Raw genomic sequence first — 21,481 nt, 5'->3', positions numbered from 1 at the left:
TGGAGATGTGTTCAAAGCAGGGAAGGATCTTGGGCCAAAATCACTTTTCTTCTTTAATGTTAATAATCTGAGTCATAAGGAAGCTGAAAGAGTGCCGGTCTGTTGTCTAGACACAACAGAGTACACTGAAAGTATCGGGTGTGCAGCTGGAGGACAGATAGAGATCATGAGGGAGTATCGTTGCTGAAGATGAGAGAGGATGTGCTGAATTTTATCACTAAAGTGCCACTTCCAGGTCCCACTTTTCCTAGGCCAGGTGTCTGTGCACGCGATGACATTAATTCTGCCAGCAAAGAGAAAGATCTATGTAATGCATGCTGGGTCTCTTGGCCTAACAAGGATGAACATCAATGAAGTAAGATCTTTATTTTTAGAGCAGATAGAGCAACGCTATGGTGACATCATTCTGAGCAAGCTAACCTCAGCGTAGAAGTCTTTGGTAGGTTTCCAGGGAATTTGTCTGCCCGAGGTTAGGAGCAGATGTTGCATTTGTCCCGGGACAAGTTGTGCTGGTGTTTGTCCTGGAATGGAAATATCCCAGCATTGGCATGTGCACACGTCATCCTTCTTATCAGGGTTTAGTGAGCAGCTGAGTGCACTGCCACTATCCGGCCAGCGATTCAGTGAGGCAATCCCAGCATAACCATTCAGCAATGTGTTGTGATATCCCAGGATAAACTGTTAGTCCTTCTTATCCCGTGAACATTTTCAGGATTTATCCTGGGACAATGGACACGGATGCCTGCATGATTGCACCTTGTCCTGAGATGAAATGGTTTCTTTTGGGATAAATGCAAAGTCTGTTTGTGGTTTGAGAGGAGCTGGCTCTTCCTCGGTGGAGCAGAATCTGCATTGCTAAGGGGGGAGGGTGTAAATAATAGTGGGAGCATCAGCTCGTGCTCATCTGTCTTCCACCACGTAATGGCAGATCACGTCAGACCAGTGTGGTTAAATCCCTGGATCGCTGCTCTGGGTGCAAAACGAGCGACTAGGAGGATGCCAGGTCTCCTTCCCTGGTGTTATGCCTTCTCTGGGAGTAGCCCTTTCTGACTATAACCGCGTGTCATTGGATTGCCAACTATGTAGACATGGGTCTTGTAAATTGAACCATCTCCCTCAAAAAATCTTGGTGCTCCCGTAGCTCGTCAAACTCCACTGTTAATGCCGAAGTGATCTTTTTTTCTTCCCCTCTCTAATAAGATAACCATTATGCCCAAAAACCTGAGACGGATGAGACTAACGAAGTGGAGACTCCGCCAAATATAGAGGAAAAGTATGTGTGGGCACATGAGCCGGTGAATAAACCCAGAGCAACCAAGCCCAAGAAAACAACCGCTGCAGACCACTACATGAGTAAGAGAGCTGCTTTGTCATCTAAAACCTACGAGCTTTCTGACTTCCCTTCAGGGAAGGGTGTGGGCACCCGTGTGGGGGGTCAGTTAAAGAAGAAGTGAGTGGATTTGGGGGGTCGGGGGGAGGGATTGGTGCAAAGATTTGCTGTTAATGATAAAATTGGCCTAGAAGGGGTGGAATCAAGAATTTCAGAAGCGACTAGTGCTTTTTGAGCATCTGATTTCAGACCTCATTTTTCCGGCAGTGCCCCGTAGCGCCTCTCAAGCTGGATACCCAAGAACTCAGGCAGTCAAAATCCCTAATCCCTTTGGAAAATCTTGGCTGTGCTCATTGGATACATCAGCAAGCATTTGACTTTTACCCACTATTGCCTCCTTTAACTATTCTGCACTCCATCTCTCCATCTCAGTCTTTTTCAACTTTGTTCCTTGCCTAAAGAGAGGGGTGGAGGGAAGGAAGGGGTCCTGGTGCAGGTCTTTAGAAAGAGTCGTGCAGTCGATTGTATCTGCTTTAAAGGGTTTCTAATCACTGTCATTTGAAGTGATGTGTTGCTTCTGTGCTGGGGTGAACAAACGCACCCTTCTCAAGTCTATCTGATGGGATGTTGAGAGCCTCTAATTAACCAGAATGGTGGGAACCCTGGGTCTGGTCATTGAAATCCTCTACTGTCAAGTTGGCTTCATGTCCATACTGACAAAAGACACTTTTTTGATGAAAGGAATAGTTAACATGTCAGTAAATGCCTTTTGTAGCTGCAGGGCTGATGTAGCAGTGCTTCAGGGTTATTGCTGTCAGCTGGAAGTCTCCTATTGCTGAGTTATCCTGTGAGCAGCATTCACTCTCACAGTGCTGCAAGTTGCCGTACATTTAACACACCCGAGTGAACGCTGCTTGTGATTTGGGTGGAGCTTTCTCCCTTGAATTCCCTTCTCTTACATCTCTCATTTTGCTTTGTTTTCTAGCTCAAGTCATTAAGTGTGACACCAAAATGAGGGACAGCTGCAAAGGGTCAACGTGCAACAGGTAGCATTTGATTGACAGCGGTCAGTGAAACAGTGTCCCGAAAGCTGGGCTGGGATTTGCAAACATGGGTTGGGCTATGTTCTATTTTTTGTGACTAGCATCCAATTGCTCTGTAAATCCCCATGAACAAGCCTTTCATTCCCCTTAAATACAAGTTATCCAGCCAAGTTTAGCAGTAAAGTGACTTAGTTTATTTCATGCTCGAAGTGATGAATGGGCATGATAACCCACAGCCCCTAGATGGCCAGTGCCGCTTAGTAAACCTTGGCACAGCTATTTTGTTCTCTCCTCATATGTTATACTGTACTCCTGGCCAGCCCAGCCCATTAATTCATGGCTTGTACCCACCTCGATGGTCAAGAACTCCAGTTAAGGTTTCAGGCAAGTACAGTACAGTTTATCGCTTGGAAAAAGACCAAACCCACAGAATCTAAACATTGGTCTCATGGGGAAAAGCGTCTTTTAAATGTAGCTATTTTGCAATACTGGTTTTCAATGGAGTAGTTTAATGAAGTAATTATGAAAAGTAGCAAGAGGCTCTTTTTTCCCCTCATTGTTCCCTCCCTATCATTGAGAGAGATCTCTGTCATTCCCAGGTATCTGTGTCCTGCTGGCTGCATGAACAGCAAAGCCAAAGTCTTTGGGACGTTCCAGTACGAGAGTGTAAGTACTTTGTTAAGCCTCATGGAGGTTTGTGGACTCAGAGGGGAAATCTTTATGGGGTGGTAGGGGAAATGCAAGAAACTGTAAGCGCTGGCAATCCAACTGCAGCCCAACTTTTCTTCCCTCCTGTGTTGGTCTGGCATGGTCTTGTGAAGTTGTATAATGCAGGTTACCTGTGTTATCCTGTCAAAATGATAAAAAACAGTCCTAAAAGGTAGAGTTCATTCAAGAGCTGATCTTGCAAAATAAGTCCTTTCAATGGCCAGCAAATACATTGGAAGTTGAGAGCAGGGGGGCAAAGCATCTTTTAGGATTTGACCTCCAGTGCACAAGATGACTTAGGGTGATGCATCAAGTAAGATATAACCCTTTCCCTTACCAAGCATTTAAAAAAAAATTAGATTTGGAATTTTTGGGGGGTGAAAACTCAAAATTTTCCATTGGAAAAAAGTAATTGTTTTCTCCCAGTTCTCCTTAAGAATTATATTTTAATGGTATATGTGTGTGTGTGTGTGTGTGTGTGTGTGTGTGTATATGTATACACACACACACACACACACATATAAATATATATATATAAATAAAACGTTTTAATAGACTTAAAGGATCAACGTATAGGATGTTGATATCTAGGTCTAGATAGGATGTTCACCCTTAGAATGGATAGGGCTTAAAATTAAAAAAAAAAGCATCGGCATGTACATTCTAGCAATATGAACTATGCAATCTGAGCCTATGTGAAATTTGGTCAGTAAAGGTCCGGGCCACTTGACACTTACAGATTTCTATTACATGTGTGTTTTAATGTGACTTTACCGCCATTTATTTCAGGCTTTATTAATTTTAAAATGCTGTTTTTTATGGTCTTTCTAGTCTTCCAGTATTTGCCGCGCTGCTCTTCATTTTGGTGTTATTGATAACAGAGGAGGCCTGGTTGACATCACTAGGAAAGGGAGAACACCGTCTTTTGTGAAGTCTACAAGACATGGTGTTGAAACATTAAGGTATTGTCCCTTGAGAAAATATACCCTGATGCACCTAGCTTTGCCTTTGTTATAAATTGGTGTTGTATTTTCTCTGCTGTTTATATACAAAATGTATAGATAATTGATTTAAAACGTTTTGCTGTGCCTCTGTATTTTAAAAAGTATATTAAATATATATTTCATTTTTGTGTTTTACAGTAAAAATAAACCCTCAAATGCATTCATGGTTTCCCAAGTAACAGGTGAGTTTAAATGCCATTTACGTCATTATAAAATTGAGAAGAAGGCAATGGTGCTGAAGTTTTACATGAAGCTTTGACACGATCATGCCACGCCATTTTCTCTTTTAGCTTCAGTAGCCATGTCAAATGATTTTGTTGCCAAACTCTGGTCCAGTCCTTAGGGAAGAAACCGTCACTTAGCAGCAGCAAAGGTCATTAAGTCTTTTCTCCTATTGGGAAAGACTCCTTCAGAAAATGAGAAGAGGCCAATTACAATGCTGTCCAATTTCCTCTTGTGTCTAGACAGACCCTGCCTGGCATAGGGAGCGCTTTGGCCTCCCGTGCTGACGATGTCAGGATGATGGACAGAAGTCAGATAACCATCCTGATATTATATTCCTGGGAAGACTTTGGGGCTCTGGATAATGTTGAAAGGGCGGTAAGGGGGTCTTTCTCAAGGTGGGACCACTCATTTATTTTGGAGGTTTATGATGATCCCTTGCTCATTCTTCCTGATGGCTTTACGACAGCAAGGTGTTCATGTTGCTTTTAACTAAAATGCAATATAAACCGAGATGGGCCAGAGCATTTTAATCTACTGATGGCTTTTAGATTGACAACTCTTTCTCGCTTAAACCAGATATTGCTATTTCCCATCTTTACCAGCATGTGGCAGTGGTCATGACCTGGATTAATGATAGCTGGTTTACAATCAGTATGGATAAGACTGAAGTGGCACAAGCAAAAGCCTGTAGGTTTGGGCACCTTTAGTTGAAGGCAAGTGCCCACACATGTCAGGAAGATTTGTGCTTTGTGCTCTTACTGGAATGATTTCTACAGTGTGTTTTTCCAGGGTCTTGTGGTCTAATATTTAATGACCCAAAGAAGGGGCTTCCCACCCCTTTTGTAGTTAGACTGTACAGGCAATTAATGGTATGCAACAAAACATGAAACTTTTAATTTTCTCTTTGTTTGGTTCTGACTGTAGTTTTGCAGTTTATTCCAAACTGAAATCATTTCCTCACAGCTGGCTCCCAAGCTTTTACATAAATATGGATTTTTTACGACTTGAGCTGGACAGGGAAAAATGAGAACCAACATTTTTAACTCCCCCTTCCCCCCTCTTTTTTTGTTCAACTATTTTTCCACGTTTTTTGGTCAGTTTGAATAATGCCTCCGACTAAATACAGTCTGTTTTGACTTTTTATCCTGTGCTGCTCAGAAGAAGCCTTCAGCATTTGCAAACGCAGGGTTGAGAAATACCGTGTTATGCACTGTAAGCTCAGAATTTAGTCTAACGCCTGAATTTATTCTGCCGCTTCAAATGTCTGTAAGAAAGAAATGCTGCTCCGTCCTTAGATATTGTTTTCTACCCCTTTAACAACAGTTTTCTAGCAGTATAATGGATCATTGCCAGAAAGCCTAATACATGTTTCTTTTTAATGCAAACTGTGTGGAACAAGCAAAATGCAGTTATTCTTCTGGCTGCAAATACGCCATTAGTTGGACATGAGTCCTATCCAGTGCAACACGTGACCTTGGCTTTTCTTCTCTGCTGGAAGCTCCAGGTTGTAATTTGTCTCTCCATATTTCTCTCCACAGTGCAGACACTGGATTGTTATACCACGGTAGCTGAACTGTGTCAGTTCAAAAAGCCAGCGGCTCACTGCCCTAGGTAAGATGCATCTCTAAGCAGACTTTGAACCTAAACTTGTACTGGTAAAGGGGCAAATGAGCTTCAGAGAGACTGCAGATAGTGAGCTAGAGGGTTTGGAAGTGAAGATGCTCATTGTGGGAGATGAACTGGAGTGGAGGCTTGATAAGGTAGCTTCATTTCATATCCATAGGTAATATGTGACATGAATAAAGCATTTTCCCTCAACGGCCAGGGTTTTCACCTGAGCATATGCACACTTTGGAGGTGCAGATTAGTGTTTACATAATGTAAAGGCTGTATTTTTATAGGCTTATTACTGAATTCTCCTTGGTATCAAAGGGTCAGACTGAAGAAATCCCCTTAGATCAATTGATATGCATCGATGTGCAGCTTTGCAGATGCTCCCTGCCACGTGCAGTTTTGGGGCACTCTTTCTCATCCAAATTCTCAAGTTCTCACACACCCAAACCTGGATCCTAGTCTGCTAATGGACTTGGCATTCAGAGCTCTCAGCTCCTTCTTTTGCCTACAAAACTCATGTTGGAGAAATATAATTCTGTGCGAACAAGTGTGTGGGCAACGTGATGCATGAATAGAGAAGCTCTGCTTGGAAAATGCAGCTCCAAAGGCCCAACTCCTGTTTTATTGGTCTCATCTGCATTTCAGTAAGTATTAGTGGGGGGAAATATTAGCCACAGCTGTTGCCACCTGCAAACCAGATGTGAGCACCAGAAGTTTTAAACCAGCAATGCAAATTGCATGCTCTTGTTTCCTGATGTAGAGAATAAATGCAAATACATTGTCTCCTAGGGTGTACTGTCCAGCCTACTGTAAAGATGAGCCTTCGTACTGGGCACCAGTGTATGGCACGAATATTTATGCAGATGTGAGTATTCTCTTTGTCTTTATATCACTTCATAAAAATATGTCTATATTGAAAGAGCTTGGTCACGTGTCACTGAGACTTGTATTCCTTGAACTAGGAATTATATCCCTTTAAATGCTCCGTCAGCTGTTTTACAGCAGCCCTTGCATTAGGTCGCCCCATTCATTAAACATTGTGTTGTACTTAAGTGGTGGCCATATTGTGTAGGGCAGAGGACCACAAGCTGGGAGATGAGAGGCTTGGATGTCATTTGCATTTCTGACTCTAACTTGCTCTGCTTCCTTTGGTGTGTAATTCAACTACTCTGTGCTTTTGGGTGTTGGTTTGTAAAATAGTGATAATATCTGTCCTTCTGAGGTCTACAGATGAAAAGCTAAGGTTTTATTATGGCCTATCTTGCTACTCACCATAATTGGCAAAAGTAGATCCTACTCGCCCCCCTTTCTTTTGCAAGTACAATATTATTTTTGAAACACCTGGGAGACAGTACAGTGTTAGTGAAAATAGCAGATGTTTGTTGGGCTTTTTTTTAGTGTTGTGAACAGCTGTACAGCTGATGTGAAGGAACAAAGGTTAAATAGCACAAAAAATATATTGATGAACAGCAAAGGGATCAACTTTGCTTTTTCTTGGAGATTTTGTGCATCTGAAGCCCACTGGCAATATAGGTGCGGTATAGTTTTGCAGAGTGGAGATAGAGGCAAAGAGGATTTCAAAACCTTGAGAAATACACTGGCCCCCACCTGGTTGTTGGCAGTTTGCTGAAGGTCATCCAGAGAGACTTTACTCAAAGCAAGTGCCTTTCTTCCCATTAGTTCATTTTCAGAAAATCATTTTGTGTGTAGCAGGATCAATCAGAGCAATCGCATGCTTCCTAAGGCTGATAAGTCCTGCCACTGATATTGCTTTTACCCATCAGCATCTGGGTATACCATCTCTTCTTAAATTTTCCCTATTGAGGGAGAGTTTTAAAATGTCTTTTCAAGCTAGGTTTCATTTATATGGACTATACCCAGATTGATGATGGTGCCACATGGGAATTGCTAAGTTGTTTGGGAGAGAATCATTTTGGTGGGGAATTGCCTGTTGTGGTCTTGATGTTGGTTAGTAGACTTGTTTTCCCTTTTACCTTTATGGTTACAGGCAGGAACTTGAATTGTGTCAGTTGTGGCTTCACCTAAAATTGACTCGTGGTCAAGTAAGATCGTTCTAGGTTCTTCAGTTCTTCCAATGAAATGGCTGTCCTGGAAGCCGTGAGGAGCTATTTCAGCTGTTTATGCATATGAACAAACTCTAGTTAAAATTGCTTGCCCCTTTTCAGTTTACTTTGTTCAAATATTAGGGCAATATTTTCTTTGCCCATTTAAATATACAGTAAAAACTGGTGAGTGATTGGACTCATCAGCTATAACCTTCCTGGAGTTCCTTTCATCTCAAAAGTTCTGCAAGACTTTCTAAAGTTTATACCTGGGGAACATTTCATGCATCACTGAAATAGAGCCACCCCAAGTGGGGGAATAGCATCATGTTCTTGGAGCAACATGATGCATGCCCAGCATGATAACCAGCAGGAACTTCAGGGTGAGTGAAGAGATGGTGACCTGGACCAGAAGCACTCATGAACTGCATTGGGATAACTTTAAAAATCAAAAGGCAACAAAATCTTGACAGGCTGCAACTCGAGGAGGCCAACGGTCCCTAGCAGAGGGGTTAGTTCAGGAGCATCATATATCATCTTGTGCAATGCGGTTTGATCAATCCTGACTCGGTTGAATTAATGTTTTTCAGTGAATCATCCCAACTCCCTGGAGAACCCTGACTATCATGATGTAATAATGCTGCTGCTGTGTAAAGCAGACCTCTCAAGATCCTATATATGTATATAGGATGTATATATAGGAGGTCTGCTCTCAGGATTATATGTAGAGGTAGAGGTATGTTGAAGCTATCTATGGCTGAGAAGAAGTTGGAAGCTCCTTGGTGCTGATAGTCAATCAGCAGTGGCTCAAGGCCTTTTAGACTTCCTTTATGTTGGCATGATAATGTCATCAGAGATAGCAAGGGTCAAGGGATGTGATTATGACTCAGAGAAGAGAAGCAAAAGACAGAGAAAGGGTTGGCAGTGGGGGAAGGGAGAATACTGCAAGAATAATGAGTGTTGAAGTAGAAATACTTTTTGCACTAATGGTAACCCCAAAGCCCGGAAGTCTTATAAAATAAACACTCAGTGCAGTGTGAATTTAGGCAACCTTCTTTTCCCACAGGCATATGCCCTACAAGAAGGGACACAATGAGTTAACATCAGCCAGAATCAGAGTGCGCAGTAAACTGAAGTAGATACGTGCTAATCTTCTGGTGGGTTCGCATTATGGGGGCACTTTCTGGTTCTCAGGCAGATACGTCACAGGCTGCCATCTTGTCAAGAGGTCAAGTAAAAGACAAACCACATTTTCCCTATGCGATTGTACTTGGCTTTAGAGATCTCAAGACATTTGCAAAAAAAAAAAAGACCTGGTGCTTTACTTTAAATTCGGTGTGTTCCTGTGCCATCCCCACGTGTGCCCAAAAGAGGCAGCGCCTTAGCTGAGCCTGACTTCCCGGTGTCTATATAAATCCAGTGCTTTAGTGGGGCTTTTTGGGTGCTTTTGTCTAAAAGCTGATTGAATCAGCTTTAGCTAAAAGCACCACAAAGTCCCCCTGAAGCATCCGATCTATGCAGATGCTGCAGAGCCGGGTGAAAGTAATGCACCGCTGCTTCCAGGAAAGCATGCATTTTTTTTTAAACGCCTGCAAGCTCTTAGATGATGTTAGCAGCATGTTCAAAGAGCCGTCTTCCAAAATGGTTTGATAGCAATGGGATTAATCACAGAAGCAGCCTGTAGTTGTCCGTGGCATTGAGTCACTCCCGCTTGGGTGTCAGATCCTGTTCCATGAACTTCCAATCTTCTTTTCTACCTTGGAGAGCTTTCATATTTGCATAATCCCAGGATGCTTGTGAAAGCCCATTTATCAAAGGAACAGAGCTGTGACATGAGCAAAAGAGGTTCAACTGAACTGGGTTCTGTTTAGGCTTGTTCATAAAGACCCAGGAGCAACAAACTCTGCGTCATGGGAATTAGCAACTTTAACAGCGTTTCTGTTTCTTCTCATAGAAATAAAAATGTTATTTTAGATCGCTTGATGTCAAGGGCTTGGGAAAGGTATGTTTATAAGAAATGAGGTCAGTTTTGTTTGGGGAAATGAACCAAAGAGACAACGCAGCCAACGTACTCATGATCAATGGCAAAATAATAAGACCACAAAAGCACTGCTGAAGGCAATTGCTCGAGTCTTAAAAAGGTGTGTGGTAAACTGTGGAAGAAAACAGTAGGCAAACCCGGGTCATCAAATCCAGATGTGCTGCCATTCTGCTAAAAGTTATTTTCAGAGTAGAAAAAAGATGTTCTGGGATCTTGGCAATGGCAGGACATGAGCAGCGATGCATAAAAATAGACCACCGACACGTGTCCGGCACCTTCTTCGTACATAATATGGTTTCTTGGGCCTATTTGCTGATGCCTGTTAATATGTGGCTGTGTACCTCACATAGATGGTGTGCTAAAGCAGAAGTAGATACACGTTGATGGCCTTTGTGTTAATTTTTAATCATTCGTTTCCTGATGTGGAAATTTGAAGAGTCTGCGTTGAGTCTTTTCAGTAAGAGAGGCGTTGCTCAACGCGGGTCTGTTTCCAAGCCTTTGCATCCCCCACACTTTATGCCAGTAAATGTGTAGCTTAGTTGGAGGGCTTCCCTGCATACATTTGTGGGTGCACCGATAGTAACCCTGATGGCTACTGATGGTGAGAAGAGTATTTCTGAGGCTCTGTGCAAGCTCTGCAAAAAGCGGGGGTCTTCTCAAAATGGTGTGAGAAATTGTGCGAAGCTTGCAATGCTGGAACATTTGGAAGTGTTTAAATAAATGAGAGGAACTTGCTTATTCCAATCACGGTAGGGCTTTCTCTTGAAAGGGAAGCCTTTGTCCGATTTGTGTTCAGGGGATGAGAAAGAGAGACTGGCTCTCTCTTGTGAGATAAAAGGAGTATTCCCTAGAAATCCCATTTGTCAAGCAGGGGGAGATTTCCTGAAGGAGGAAGCTTATGTGAGAAGAGTTGGTTTTTGTCACTAGTGGGACCGCACCATGTCGGCGGGCCTCCAGCGGGAGATGGCCTTCGTTTTAGACTCATCATACTCGACGGTGAAATGCTGGGTGAGGTCTGTGGTAGTCACAATAGTTTGCTAACTGTTCTTTGCAAAACGGAGACAGGATAAGGGAAGCCCCAGAGACCCCAGTTCTGCGGGAAGGGAGGTGCTCCCAGAGCCTGGCATTTTGTTCAGGGGAGCAAGACCCAGCAGAGACAAAGAGCCAGTGACCAGGTTAACTTCTGCAAGATCTCTGAAGCAATAACGTCCTGCATTTTGGAAGACGACTCCCTCATCCTCTGAGTGCTTCTCATCTTCAAAGCGTTTTATAAACAGCTCATTAAAATAAAACACCACCTTGGCTTGGCAGAGGACAGCAACCCAATAGGGTGCTAGAGGAAAAGGTATGTAAGGACAACAGTCAGAGGTGAGCAGGGAGCAGAACAACCAGTCCCAGAAAAACAGAAATGCATTGGAAAGAGCGCTATTAAGGATGTTTCCCAGTGGAGAGCATCACAAAAAGGTCTTGCTCAGTTGATTCAGATCAGTCTAATTTTATGAGCCAATTTTAGATTTATAGCTTTCCTGTTGCATACTAGAGCAAATTCAAAGCATGTCTTCCAAACAGAGTGTTCCCTTGCTGTCCTGACCATATATAGAAGCAAAACCATATTGGCAATCAAAACCATGAAGCCTGCCAAGAGATAGGCAATCCAAATATATAGGGGACAAGGAAAAAACCTGCCTTTTATGGCCTTGGAAAAAGTTGGCATGATCAATAGCCTATATATTCTACTTGAACGTACAGCTTTGGCAGTCGTAGTGACATTGGAGATCTTGCAGTAGAAGTTTGATTTTTTTTTTTTAGGGGTAAAGAAGTATGTGGATTTTCACCTGTTTCAATCCTCTGTTGCACAGCTGAATTTTTTGTTGTTGTTGCTCAAACTAGCTGCCTATAAATCCTCTGCAAAGTTGACATCCAAGTTTATATTGAGCCTTAGTGTTCTCTTCTATTACTCTATTTCCTGGATGTTTCTGGAACTGAGTCATCATTTGCTAGTAGTTTGTGTTCCTTCAGCAAGCCTGACATTGCACATACGACAAAATAACAATAAAATAACCAAGGGAAAACAGAAGGCAATGGGGGCATAGTGAGTATGAGTTTCAGAGGGACTCGTTTATCTACAGTGCTTGGTACAGCCAGGGAAAGGTCCAAGTTATCAGCACCTTCAGAAATCAGAACTGTGGTGAGGAAAGCTCATCTTAGCTTTTTTGGAACAAGCGATGCCAGCCGTCACAAGTCAGTGATGATAATGTATCCCTCTTAGCTGAAATACATTAAAAGACTCTGCTGTTCATACCAGCAAAATATTGCAAAGCCTTGGCTAAGGGCCTACTTGCTAGCAATGCTAAGTGGTTGTCTCTTATATGGACAAGGCCAAGGTTGGTATGGTCAACATGGGTTATCACAACTCTGAGACGATGCACTGGATGTAAAATAGGGCTGTGGTGACTGGAAATACCATTGATTCAGCCAGCCTCTGGATAACCTCCCAATGAACCCACTGCTGATCGTAGATCCATGTAGGGAAGCAACAGAAACGCTTGTCCTCCATTGAGAGCAGGTGGATCTTCCCTGTGACTTGCATCTCTCTGGGCCGGCCTTGCTGAATGTTGTCCTTTAGTAACCGAGCATCCTCCCTCACCGCTCAGCCTGAGACAAACCATGATCCTGTACTTTTGTTTCATAAAAGTCTCTCCTCCTTCTTTCCTGTTTTTGTAGCTGTCAATTAAAAAAAAAAAAGGCCTCCGAGCCCAGTGTAAATGAAATGCTTCTTATCCTTCAGAATTCCAGTATCTGCAAAACTGCCGTGCATGCAGGGATCATTACCAATGGGGAGGGTGGTTACGTGGATGTGATGCCTGTGGATAAGAAGAAATATTACAATGGCTCTTTGAAGAATGGAATCAAGTCTGAGAGGTAGGCTCATTTTCCTTTGGAGTTTTTATGACCAGTTTCATGCTGATGTCAGTAGGCGATGCGGATGATACGTATTAAAATATTCAAGTAAATACTGTCACTAATTTTTGAAAGAGCACGGGGTTTTTTTTTAAACTTTTTTTTTGCAGTGGTACATGCTGTGCTCAGCTTCCAAATGCACAAGGGGGACCCTCATTGTGGGAGGTCCATGCTCAGTTTCCTACATCTGTGGGTATATTCATGCTGGCTCCGTGCCACTCTCAAGGCTAGTACCGAAAGATAAGCTCTACCTGCTTCCTCCCACTCCACATGATCCTTACCTGGGATCAAAGTGATGGGGACACTTGAGGAGTATCTGACACCACTGCTCTTGAGATTCATCTCTCAGCATCTTGCAAGTGGCTACCAGAACATCCTCACCCCTGCATTGGTGGGTTGGGAGTGAGCGAGCAGGGATTATGTTTGGCAGCAGGGTTAAGAAAGGTGCAGGACCAAGGTCACACCTTCAAGAGTAAATTGGATGCTTATCTTGCTGGGATCCTATGACCCCAGCTGACTTCCTGCCCTTTGGGCGGGGGGCTGGACTCGATGATCTCCCGAGGTCCCTTCCAGCCCTAATGTCTATGAAATCTATGAAATCTATATCACAATCTGTCCCTCAGTTCCTTATCAGTAGAATTGGGATAATGGTCTTAAAGGTGTGTTGTAGGGAGGAAGACTTTAAAAACTATGAAGTATTTAGATGTGTCGATAATGGAGGTGGGAGAGGGATGCGTGCGATAATGGTGGTGGGAGAGGGATGCGTGTAAGGACCATGTTTGGATGGCATCTCTATCCTGGTAACAGGAACAACAGAGGCATGGCCAATATAATTTTATTCACGTCTTTTCAGCCTATTGTGTTTTAAGAGAAACACACAAACTGGGATGAAGACGATGAAGTTGTTCAGATCTAGGTCTTTAATACTGATTCCTCGAGTCATTTCATGTAAGCCATGAAACAGACATCTTGCAGTGATAAATGTTGGCCCCTACTGGCCTGGGTTATTTTGGGATAGGAATCAAAGATGAGGAAAAAAAAAGATTGTATGCTACATTATCCCAATTCCTTTCATCTCTGTTGCATAATTTTTCTTATGAAATATTCCAAAACCATGCTATTTTTACTCTAATAAATTCATGTCTTAGCATGCAACAAAGCATTCCAGAAGGAGCAATGGGAAGAAATGGTAGATGTTATTTATGCAGCAGCCTAATTCTATCGGGGTCAATGTTCCTCGAGCTAGGAGAACACAACAAGGTCTATTTAATTTAGCAGAGTTTGTTTGCTTAAGGGCTTGGAGTAGTGTCCCACACCTCTCGGGGTCTCAAGGAGCACCGCGTTTCTTTTGGCGACAGTTAACTTGCTCTAACTAATGCACAGATAAAATAAGCTTTTGGATTAAGCTCAATTCATGTCTCCATTATACTCATAGCATAACTTTACTAGCTGTATGACAGATGTTGGCCTAGATAAAAGGGCACTGTGGTGCAATTTGACTCAAGTATCAGGTGCTGACCCAGGGGTGGCTGGGCCCTGGAGAAGTTTTATCATATCAGGAAATGGCGCAATGATTTGGAAAGGAAAATTTAGGCCGACTAAGAAGGACACTTAACAATGAGGATTAATTAGCTTATCAGGGAGCACTATGAAAGTTTTTCTCTTTGTTAATTAAAGCTAGCCTATCCAAGGAAGTCGAAATATTCTGGAAAGATGTAGAGAACAGAGTTTCTCATAAGATTAACTGTACTTCCTGATTGGCAACCAAACTGCAGGAAAAACAGAAAAAAAACCCCCCCAAAAAACAAAGCATAAATTTTGTCTTTCTTCTGGGTTTTCATTTCCAATCCCAGCTGGAATCAGGAAGTGCAGATTGGAAATAAACAAGTCAAAGCTCTTGGAGGCCTCTTTGAACCCTGAGTTCAGGTTATATATGAATCTTTATTTCCATTCTTTTTTTATCCAAGCAGATTCAATTCTCCTATCGCCCTCATCCGGACATTCAGCCCCACCAGGGCTGAAAGGATATATCAAGCTTTCTCAGCAATGGGCAAGGGGAATCATTCTTTGGAAAATGTGTTCCCCTTTATGTATGAACCACCCAATAACACCCGCTTATTGTTCACCATGCACCCTTGTGTTAGGACCCAAATCCCTTTGTTAGGTGACACGAGCCCCGAAGAGCTAGTTACAAAGCATGACGTTAGCACGAGTCAGTGCATTTCTGCCTCTCAGCTTTTCTCTCTCTTTATCCTACTATGTACTCCCTCAGTGCACTGGGGAATAAAACATTTATGCAAGCAGATCACAGCCACGGGAGGACCAAAAGCAGAAAGTAGCCTGGAAAATCAGCTATGAGCTGAATCAGAGCATTGCACGAGGGTGAGGAAGTTTAAGTCTAACAGCCTCCCACCTCGGGAGTCGTAGGAGCCCAGGTGCTTCAGCAGCTCAGGACAAAGCTGTGCAAAGATGCTGTTCCGGTTAAATAATAAGTTGGCACCACCACTTTCCTTTCTGGCCTGGGCAGCTGGTACCACCACCTTTGGTTCACGAGGCCTGTTTCTCTTTCAGCTTGAAGAGTCCTAGAGAGGGGAAGGCTTTCCGGATTTTTGCTGTTAAGCAGTAAATTCCCAAGGACATTGCCGAGTACCTTTCCAAGAGTGATCCGCTGATCTCGACACACAGGAGCGCTCGGCTGATGGCATCTGCTCTGGCATGTATACCCTCCCAGCCAATCTCTTTCAGGGAAGAAAAGAACAAGCCGCCAAGAAGTTCTGACTTAACTGTCCACATCTCAATGGCATCAGTTCAGTGTTGTTGTTTTATAATTATTATTATTATTATTATTTTGTTTTGTTGTCTTTTTTTTTTTAAATCCTGGGGCATTCAGCAATAATAGACTGGTGTATCTTTCCATTTTAAAAGAGGCGTGATGAACACAGCAAGCATGGGTTAACTTTCAATCAGCATAGGAATCTTCTATGGGCCCCCATCTAGTATTTCAGCTTTCAAAGTACCTGCTCATGTGGCAGCGACGGTACGTCTCGGCAAGCAGAATCGGAAGTGAAATATTGTACAAGGGGTGGGCCCTTTGAAATACATTGTTTTAAAGTCACGGCTCTTTTGGAGGTGGGGAGCATGGTTTCTTTGGAAGCATGTTTAGTTAGTTTGATTTAAAATTTTTTTTTAAGAACAACCCATTTTTGTCTTCCTAGTCAGGGTAGCATGTGCACAAGAAATGTTGAGTTAGATTGGTGATGTGTTGCGTTAGGTCAAGTAACATGATGATGTCACATGCGGTAGGACATCCGCAGAGGGCTGAAAGATTCCTGGAGTTGAAATTCATTGGAAAATGGTATAAAAGCATGTAAAGGGGGCAAAGATCCCCCTGCCCAGAAGGTGAGGACCCCAGAAAAACCAAACTGTGGGTTTGGTGTTTGCTGGTCAAACATTTGCAAGTGCTTAGCGCATTGGGTGACCCATAACAAGTTGAGGAATTAGTGCTCCTGTCCTGGCACATCTCCAAGTTATACTGCGCACCATTTTTTATTTACAGTTAAATGCAATTTATTGTTCTATACAGCAGTGCTGGTTTTATATGTAGTAATTTAGCAAGGAGAAAAAGTTAATCTTATTTTTGTTAGACATGGGTGCATCCATGTAAAGCGTCTTCACTTTAACCCTAATGGAGATATTTTGTACAGTTCTGAGGCTTTAAATATATGGAATGTAAGGGGGCTGGATCATGACCTTGCATACAGTTGGTGTGATTTCCAACATGATGATTATATCTGTGAGCATTCAAGGTGTTGTTTTGTTTTGTTTTTTAAAGTTTTAAATTTCATTTCTTTGTGATTTCAGATTTTCCTCCCAATAGGTGCATCCTGACAAGCGTACGTGTGTGGTTTGCAGTGCCACAAACTCGTTCGAGTGCATGTGAGCCCATTTGCCATGCTACTAATTAGCGGCATGGCATTTTTTTTTGGACACTGGAAGATCCTAGTGTCAAAACCCCACCCTCACTACTAAAAAAAGCAGCATGGTGCATGTAGCAGCAGCGTACATCACCAGAAACAGAGCCTAGCTGGCCAGAGCCATGCTCTGCGTGGCAGTGAGGCTCTGAACAGCAGGCTTGGCACCGCTGCTGCCCTGGGGGGGCTCCCAGGACCCTAGGTAAGGCTGCTGGCACCAGCACATGTGCTGGCCCCCATGAGCCCTACCCCACCCAGGTCAATTTGCTGCATGCCAGAGCACATCTGGATGTGCCCAACAGGTGTTTAAATATTTTGCATAGAAAATAAGCCCCAAAGGTAGCCCGTTATAATGTGCTCTTTAAGATCATATAGAAATCATTGATTTATAGCTGAAACTAGTTGCTCCCACACTCCCAGACCAGTAGCATTGATCTAACCACAAATCTATTCTTCCCTCGAAGAAATCCTGTGAAATATGAACTTTCCTTTCTACCCAGGAGAACTTTTCCAATCTTTTATCCAATGCCTGATGAAGGGTGTTTGTGCCCGAAAGCTTTCAGCTAAAGACCTTTTTTTGGCAAAAATCGTGTTGGTCTAATAAAAGATATCACCTCTACTACGAGTCCTGATTTGCGTTTTCCTCTAGACCAATCTGGCTGCAATCTGGATACCTTCTTCCCTTGATACGCATACCCACATTAACATGGAGAAGGTTGCAGAACCTTTAGCTCTTTGGTCGCTATGAACATATAATCCCCTTTGCTCAGTTACTCATTTGTAGTATGAAGCATACGGGAAATATTTCACTCGACCTATTCTAATTCCATTGTAGACTGAACGCTCATTTAATGCTTAAACCTCACAAATGCACCAAGAAAAATTAAGTTCATCAACCTGTTTGCCTCATAATTGAGGTTGTCTTTCACTGCAAAATTTGAATTGAGAAAAAGTCCTTCCGTCATATTTCAAACCTGTCGTCTCTAGCAGTTACACACGGCAAGCCCACCTTTGGGATGGCCATGGAGAATTAATTTAATATGTTTTCTTTATTTATTTAATGTGGTCTTCTAAGGTGTGCAGTATTTGCTTCAGATAGTAAGGAGAGCCAAGTAATTGGTCTGTGTGAACTGATGTTAAAAACAGCTGCAATGCATCTGAGAAAAGTGCTTAGTTGGAAGTGTTTGACATCATGGCAGTGAGAGAAGTCGGGCTTCCTTGTATCTGTCCACTATAAATAATATGGCTACAGGCTTTCTAGTTCAAGCCCACGAAATACCATAGCATGACTCTTTGGCCCCCACAGGTCAAAGGGGAATAACAATTTCTGTTACTGAGGGCAGAACTGGAAAGCTGAATAGGTTCAGTTAAATGCCCATTGGGAGGCTTTGTGTTGACTTGATCATTATCGGATTGCTTCATATTCAGCAAAGTGGTACATCACAATGGATGTGGAGTGTCGGCACATCGTTATCCTGTCCCCGGTAATCACTTACTTTGCAAAATGATGAATGAAATCTGAGACGGGGAGGGAAAGAGAACTGAAGAATTGCTAGGAAGCACTTGTGAAAATCGAAATAACTTGGAATATAGCTTTCTTTCAAAGCAAAGAAAGGGAAAGCCTAACACTTTCTATTCTGAATGTTTTTTATACAAGCAGTAAATGATATTCCTGTTCTTGAATTCTCTTCAGCCAACTGGTTTGGAATCTCAGAAACTGGTATTAATTTAAATCCGTGTGTCTTTAATTGTATATGTTGTTGTACAGCAGATAAATTGTGGTTTTTGATACATAATCATTCTTTGACATCCTGGGTGCTACTAATTTAAATAATGCCTCTACAGTATGTAGGAGAGTTCACTTCCTGTAGGGTGCGAATGGCATAACTTCACTTAAAGATTCAACTATATATGCCAGATCACCCATGTTTTGGTGGGATTTGCCTTATTTTTAACCAAATATTTACAGATTTTCTTTTACCTCTGTCTGACCAAAGCATTTCCTAGTCGAATACACTTCAACGCAGCTTAAAGGTCCAGTGTGTCCTTTTTTATTTGTCACCAAATACATCCCGTTGAAATCCAGTTCAACCTAGTAGTAAAGCAAGTGCCTAACTTTTAGCACATGGGTAATCCCCTGGAAATCAAACAGGGTGCCCATGTGGTTAAACACCTTGCCGAATCAATGCCTCAAAAGCCTTTTCAAGTCTGGCTAACCAGTGCCAGGTCAACGCAGGTGATGGTAACAAGGGGCGTCAGGTCACACAACTGTCGGTAAAAAGGTGTCCATTAGCCAGGCTGCTTTTCCAGAGAAATGAAATCGGTTCTCTGAGCAGAGGCCGTTTTTATTTCAGTGTCTCTCCACCAGCAGGTGTGTGGTAGGATGCCTCTTCACTGGTGTCCATTGAGGGAGTCTGTAGTGTTTCAGCCGACACCCGAGTGAAAGTCTCCAGTGCTTTAGGTTTGTTTGGTTGTGCCTTCTAAATATTTAGGGCCAGTTTATATATTTGCTTTTTTCTATGAAAAACGATGTATTTTACTACTTCTTTTGTGCAAAAGTTTATTGTAATTTTTTTTTTTTTGCATGATCTTTAAAAGGGCCATGTTTTTGTTTGTAAAACTCTTAATTTTTCTAAATGCAGAACTGTAAAATAGCTTTTTGGTTGTTTCTGAATTACATGTGAAATAAAACTTTTAAGGAATAAAAAGTCATGGATATAACATTTAATCCTCTTTTAAAATTTTTTTTGGTTTTATTGAGAAGGATGATCCTGGGCTCCTATTTGGGTTAAGGAGGCACTAACTGAGTTTAGGTCACACTGAGTGCCTTGCAAATGGGATGGTTGCTCACCATGAACTGAAACAGGGATATCCAGAATGAAAAGCTTGATTCTTTTCAGCTTGAGCTAAGCAAAAAAGCTATGTAGCTGGAAGTAGGGCTGTGTGAAGCTTTGGTAGCCGATTCGATGTGGAGGAGATTTTGCCGAATCTGAATCGAATCAGGAGACTAATTAAAAGCTCTGAATTGATTTGAACCATCTGAATTGATTTGGAAAAGATTTGGCCATAGACGAAGCAGGCAGCTGACACAGCTGCCTCTAGCTGGTAAGTCTGTTGGGGTCGGGGGAGGAGGGAGGGGAGGGTTTGGGGCAGGGACTGGGACAAGCTGCCCAGCTGGGGCAGGAGGCGTGGGACTTGGGGAGGGGGGATGGGGGAGATGGAGGTTGTGGGGGCAAGTGGTAGCAGGGCATAGCCCCTACTCGCAGCACTGCAGCGCCTGCATCCCACGCTCTCCTGTGCTGGCTGGCAAGTGGCAACAGCGCCTGCTCCTGCTCCACACCCCCTCCCCCCCAGCTTGGCCTGCATCCCATGCTCTCCTGTGCCAGCTGGGCAAGCGGCAGCTCCCAGTGCTGGTGCGGGTGCGGCAGTGCTGGGCGTGAGGGCTCTGCCCTGCCACCACTTGCCTCCTTCTGCCTGGAGAGCGCCGCGGCCACATCCTCCCCCCCCCCCCCCGAGTAATGCACCCCATTACCTCCCGCCCTGGCTGGGCAGCTTATCCCAGTCTCAGTCCTTCCCTTCCCCAACCCCAACAGACTTAACCAGTTGGAGGCATCTGTGTCAGCTGCCTGCTTGGTCTACAGCCAAATCTCCAAAGTGGCGCCAAATCTTTCAGATCTGATTTGGTCGAATAGAATTGAGGCAGTGATTCGAATCTCCAGATTGAATCACTGTCCTCTGAAATGGCCAAATCCAAATCTGAAGCGAATACTTGCCGCTTTGCACAGGCCTAGCTGGAAGCTATAAGTATTGCATATCTTCTGTGAATGAGGTGCAGCTGGGGGCTCCGTATCGCACACACACATGCACAGAGATGGCTACACAGACAAATTATTAAAGATAACTGGTGTCCCAAAGAGCTTACAATAGACAATTCTGAGCTTGTACAGAATTACTGAATACTGCTTTCATGAGCTGTCATGCCCTGTGCAGTTGACGGTGCTAGCTACTATATGGATAAGAAAGTCTATGATTGTCCTCATAAAATCAGGGCCTAAATAGAGAAAGTATACAAGTTCTGGAAGTTCCTGATGCAATAGTGCTACTACTGTGCTGTTAGCAAGGGTGCTGTTATTAAATAGGCTATTATTTTCCAGCAGGAAAGCAAGGGGGAGGTGAGGGGGAAGAGTGAGTGGCAGATTTTCAGCTTCTTCTCTAAACTTCTTTTGACAAGCCAAAGGCACTTAACAGCAAAATAAATCAAATAATAATATATTGCAGCACCATCCAGGTTCGAAATTCAAGCAAATAGGGGTTATGAAATTTAGCTCCCTGAATTAAGTGCCAGGAAATATGAGCTGCGAAGTATCATCTTAGCTGTGAGATCCTCAATGGCATAGAAAACCTAGGAAGTCTTCAAGAGCAAACAAATATTGGTGTTTGTCTGCAGCCAGCCTGATAAGAGTGGTCCTGAGACAGGCAAGCTTTCAAACCCGGTTTATGGGCAGTTAACTCTAAAATGTA

The 21,481-nt window shown here is 43.0% G+C and overlaps 1 protein-coding gene across 1 annotated transcript in view; it reads left to right on the top strand.

The window, feature by feature from the left end:
- The window catches only part of CRISPLD2 (cysteine rich secretory protein LCCL domain containing 2), a 39,239-nt gene extending 19,556 nt beyond the window's left edge, over positions 1 to 19,683 (top strand). Inside the window, exons 7-15 of the mRNA XM_090062732.1 lie at positions 1,201 to 1,353; positions 2,316 to 2,376; positions 2,973 to 3,039; positions 3,913 to 4,043; positions 4,224 to 4,267; positions 5,849 to 5,921; positions 6,714 to 6,789; positions 12,817 to 12,950; positions 15,561 to 19,683. Of these exons, the coding sequence (XP_089918858.1) occupies positions 1,201 to 1,353; positions 2,316 to 2,376; positions 2,973 to 3,039; positions 3,913 to 4,043; positions 4,224 to 4,267; positions 5,849 to 5,921; positions 6,714 to 6,789; positions 12,817 to 12,950; positions 15,561 to 15,615 (794 nt within the window). The 3' untranslated portion in view covers positions 15,616 to 19,683. The remainder of the gene's footprint in view (positions 1 to 1,200; positions 1,354 to 2,315; positions 2,377 to 2,972; positions 3,040 to 3,912; positions 4,044 to 4,223; positions 4,268 to 5,848; positions 5,922 to 6,713; positions 6,790 to 12,816; positions 12,951 to 15,560) is intronic.
- The last annotated feature ends 1,798 nt before the right edge of the window (positions 19,684 to 21,481 follow it).

This window comes from Crocodylus siamensis, chromosome 9, assembly GCF_052110815.1.
Source record: "Crocodylus siamensis isolate JL-2025a chromosome 9, ASM5211081v1, whole genome shotgun sequence".
Lineage (NCBI taxonomy): Eukaryota > Metazoa > Chordata > Crocodylia > Crocodylidae > Crocodylus > Crocodylus siamensis.
The sequence above is the reverse complement of the archived record's forward strand: the minus strand, read 5'-3'. Positions and strand labels throughout refer to the sequence as shown.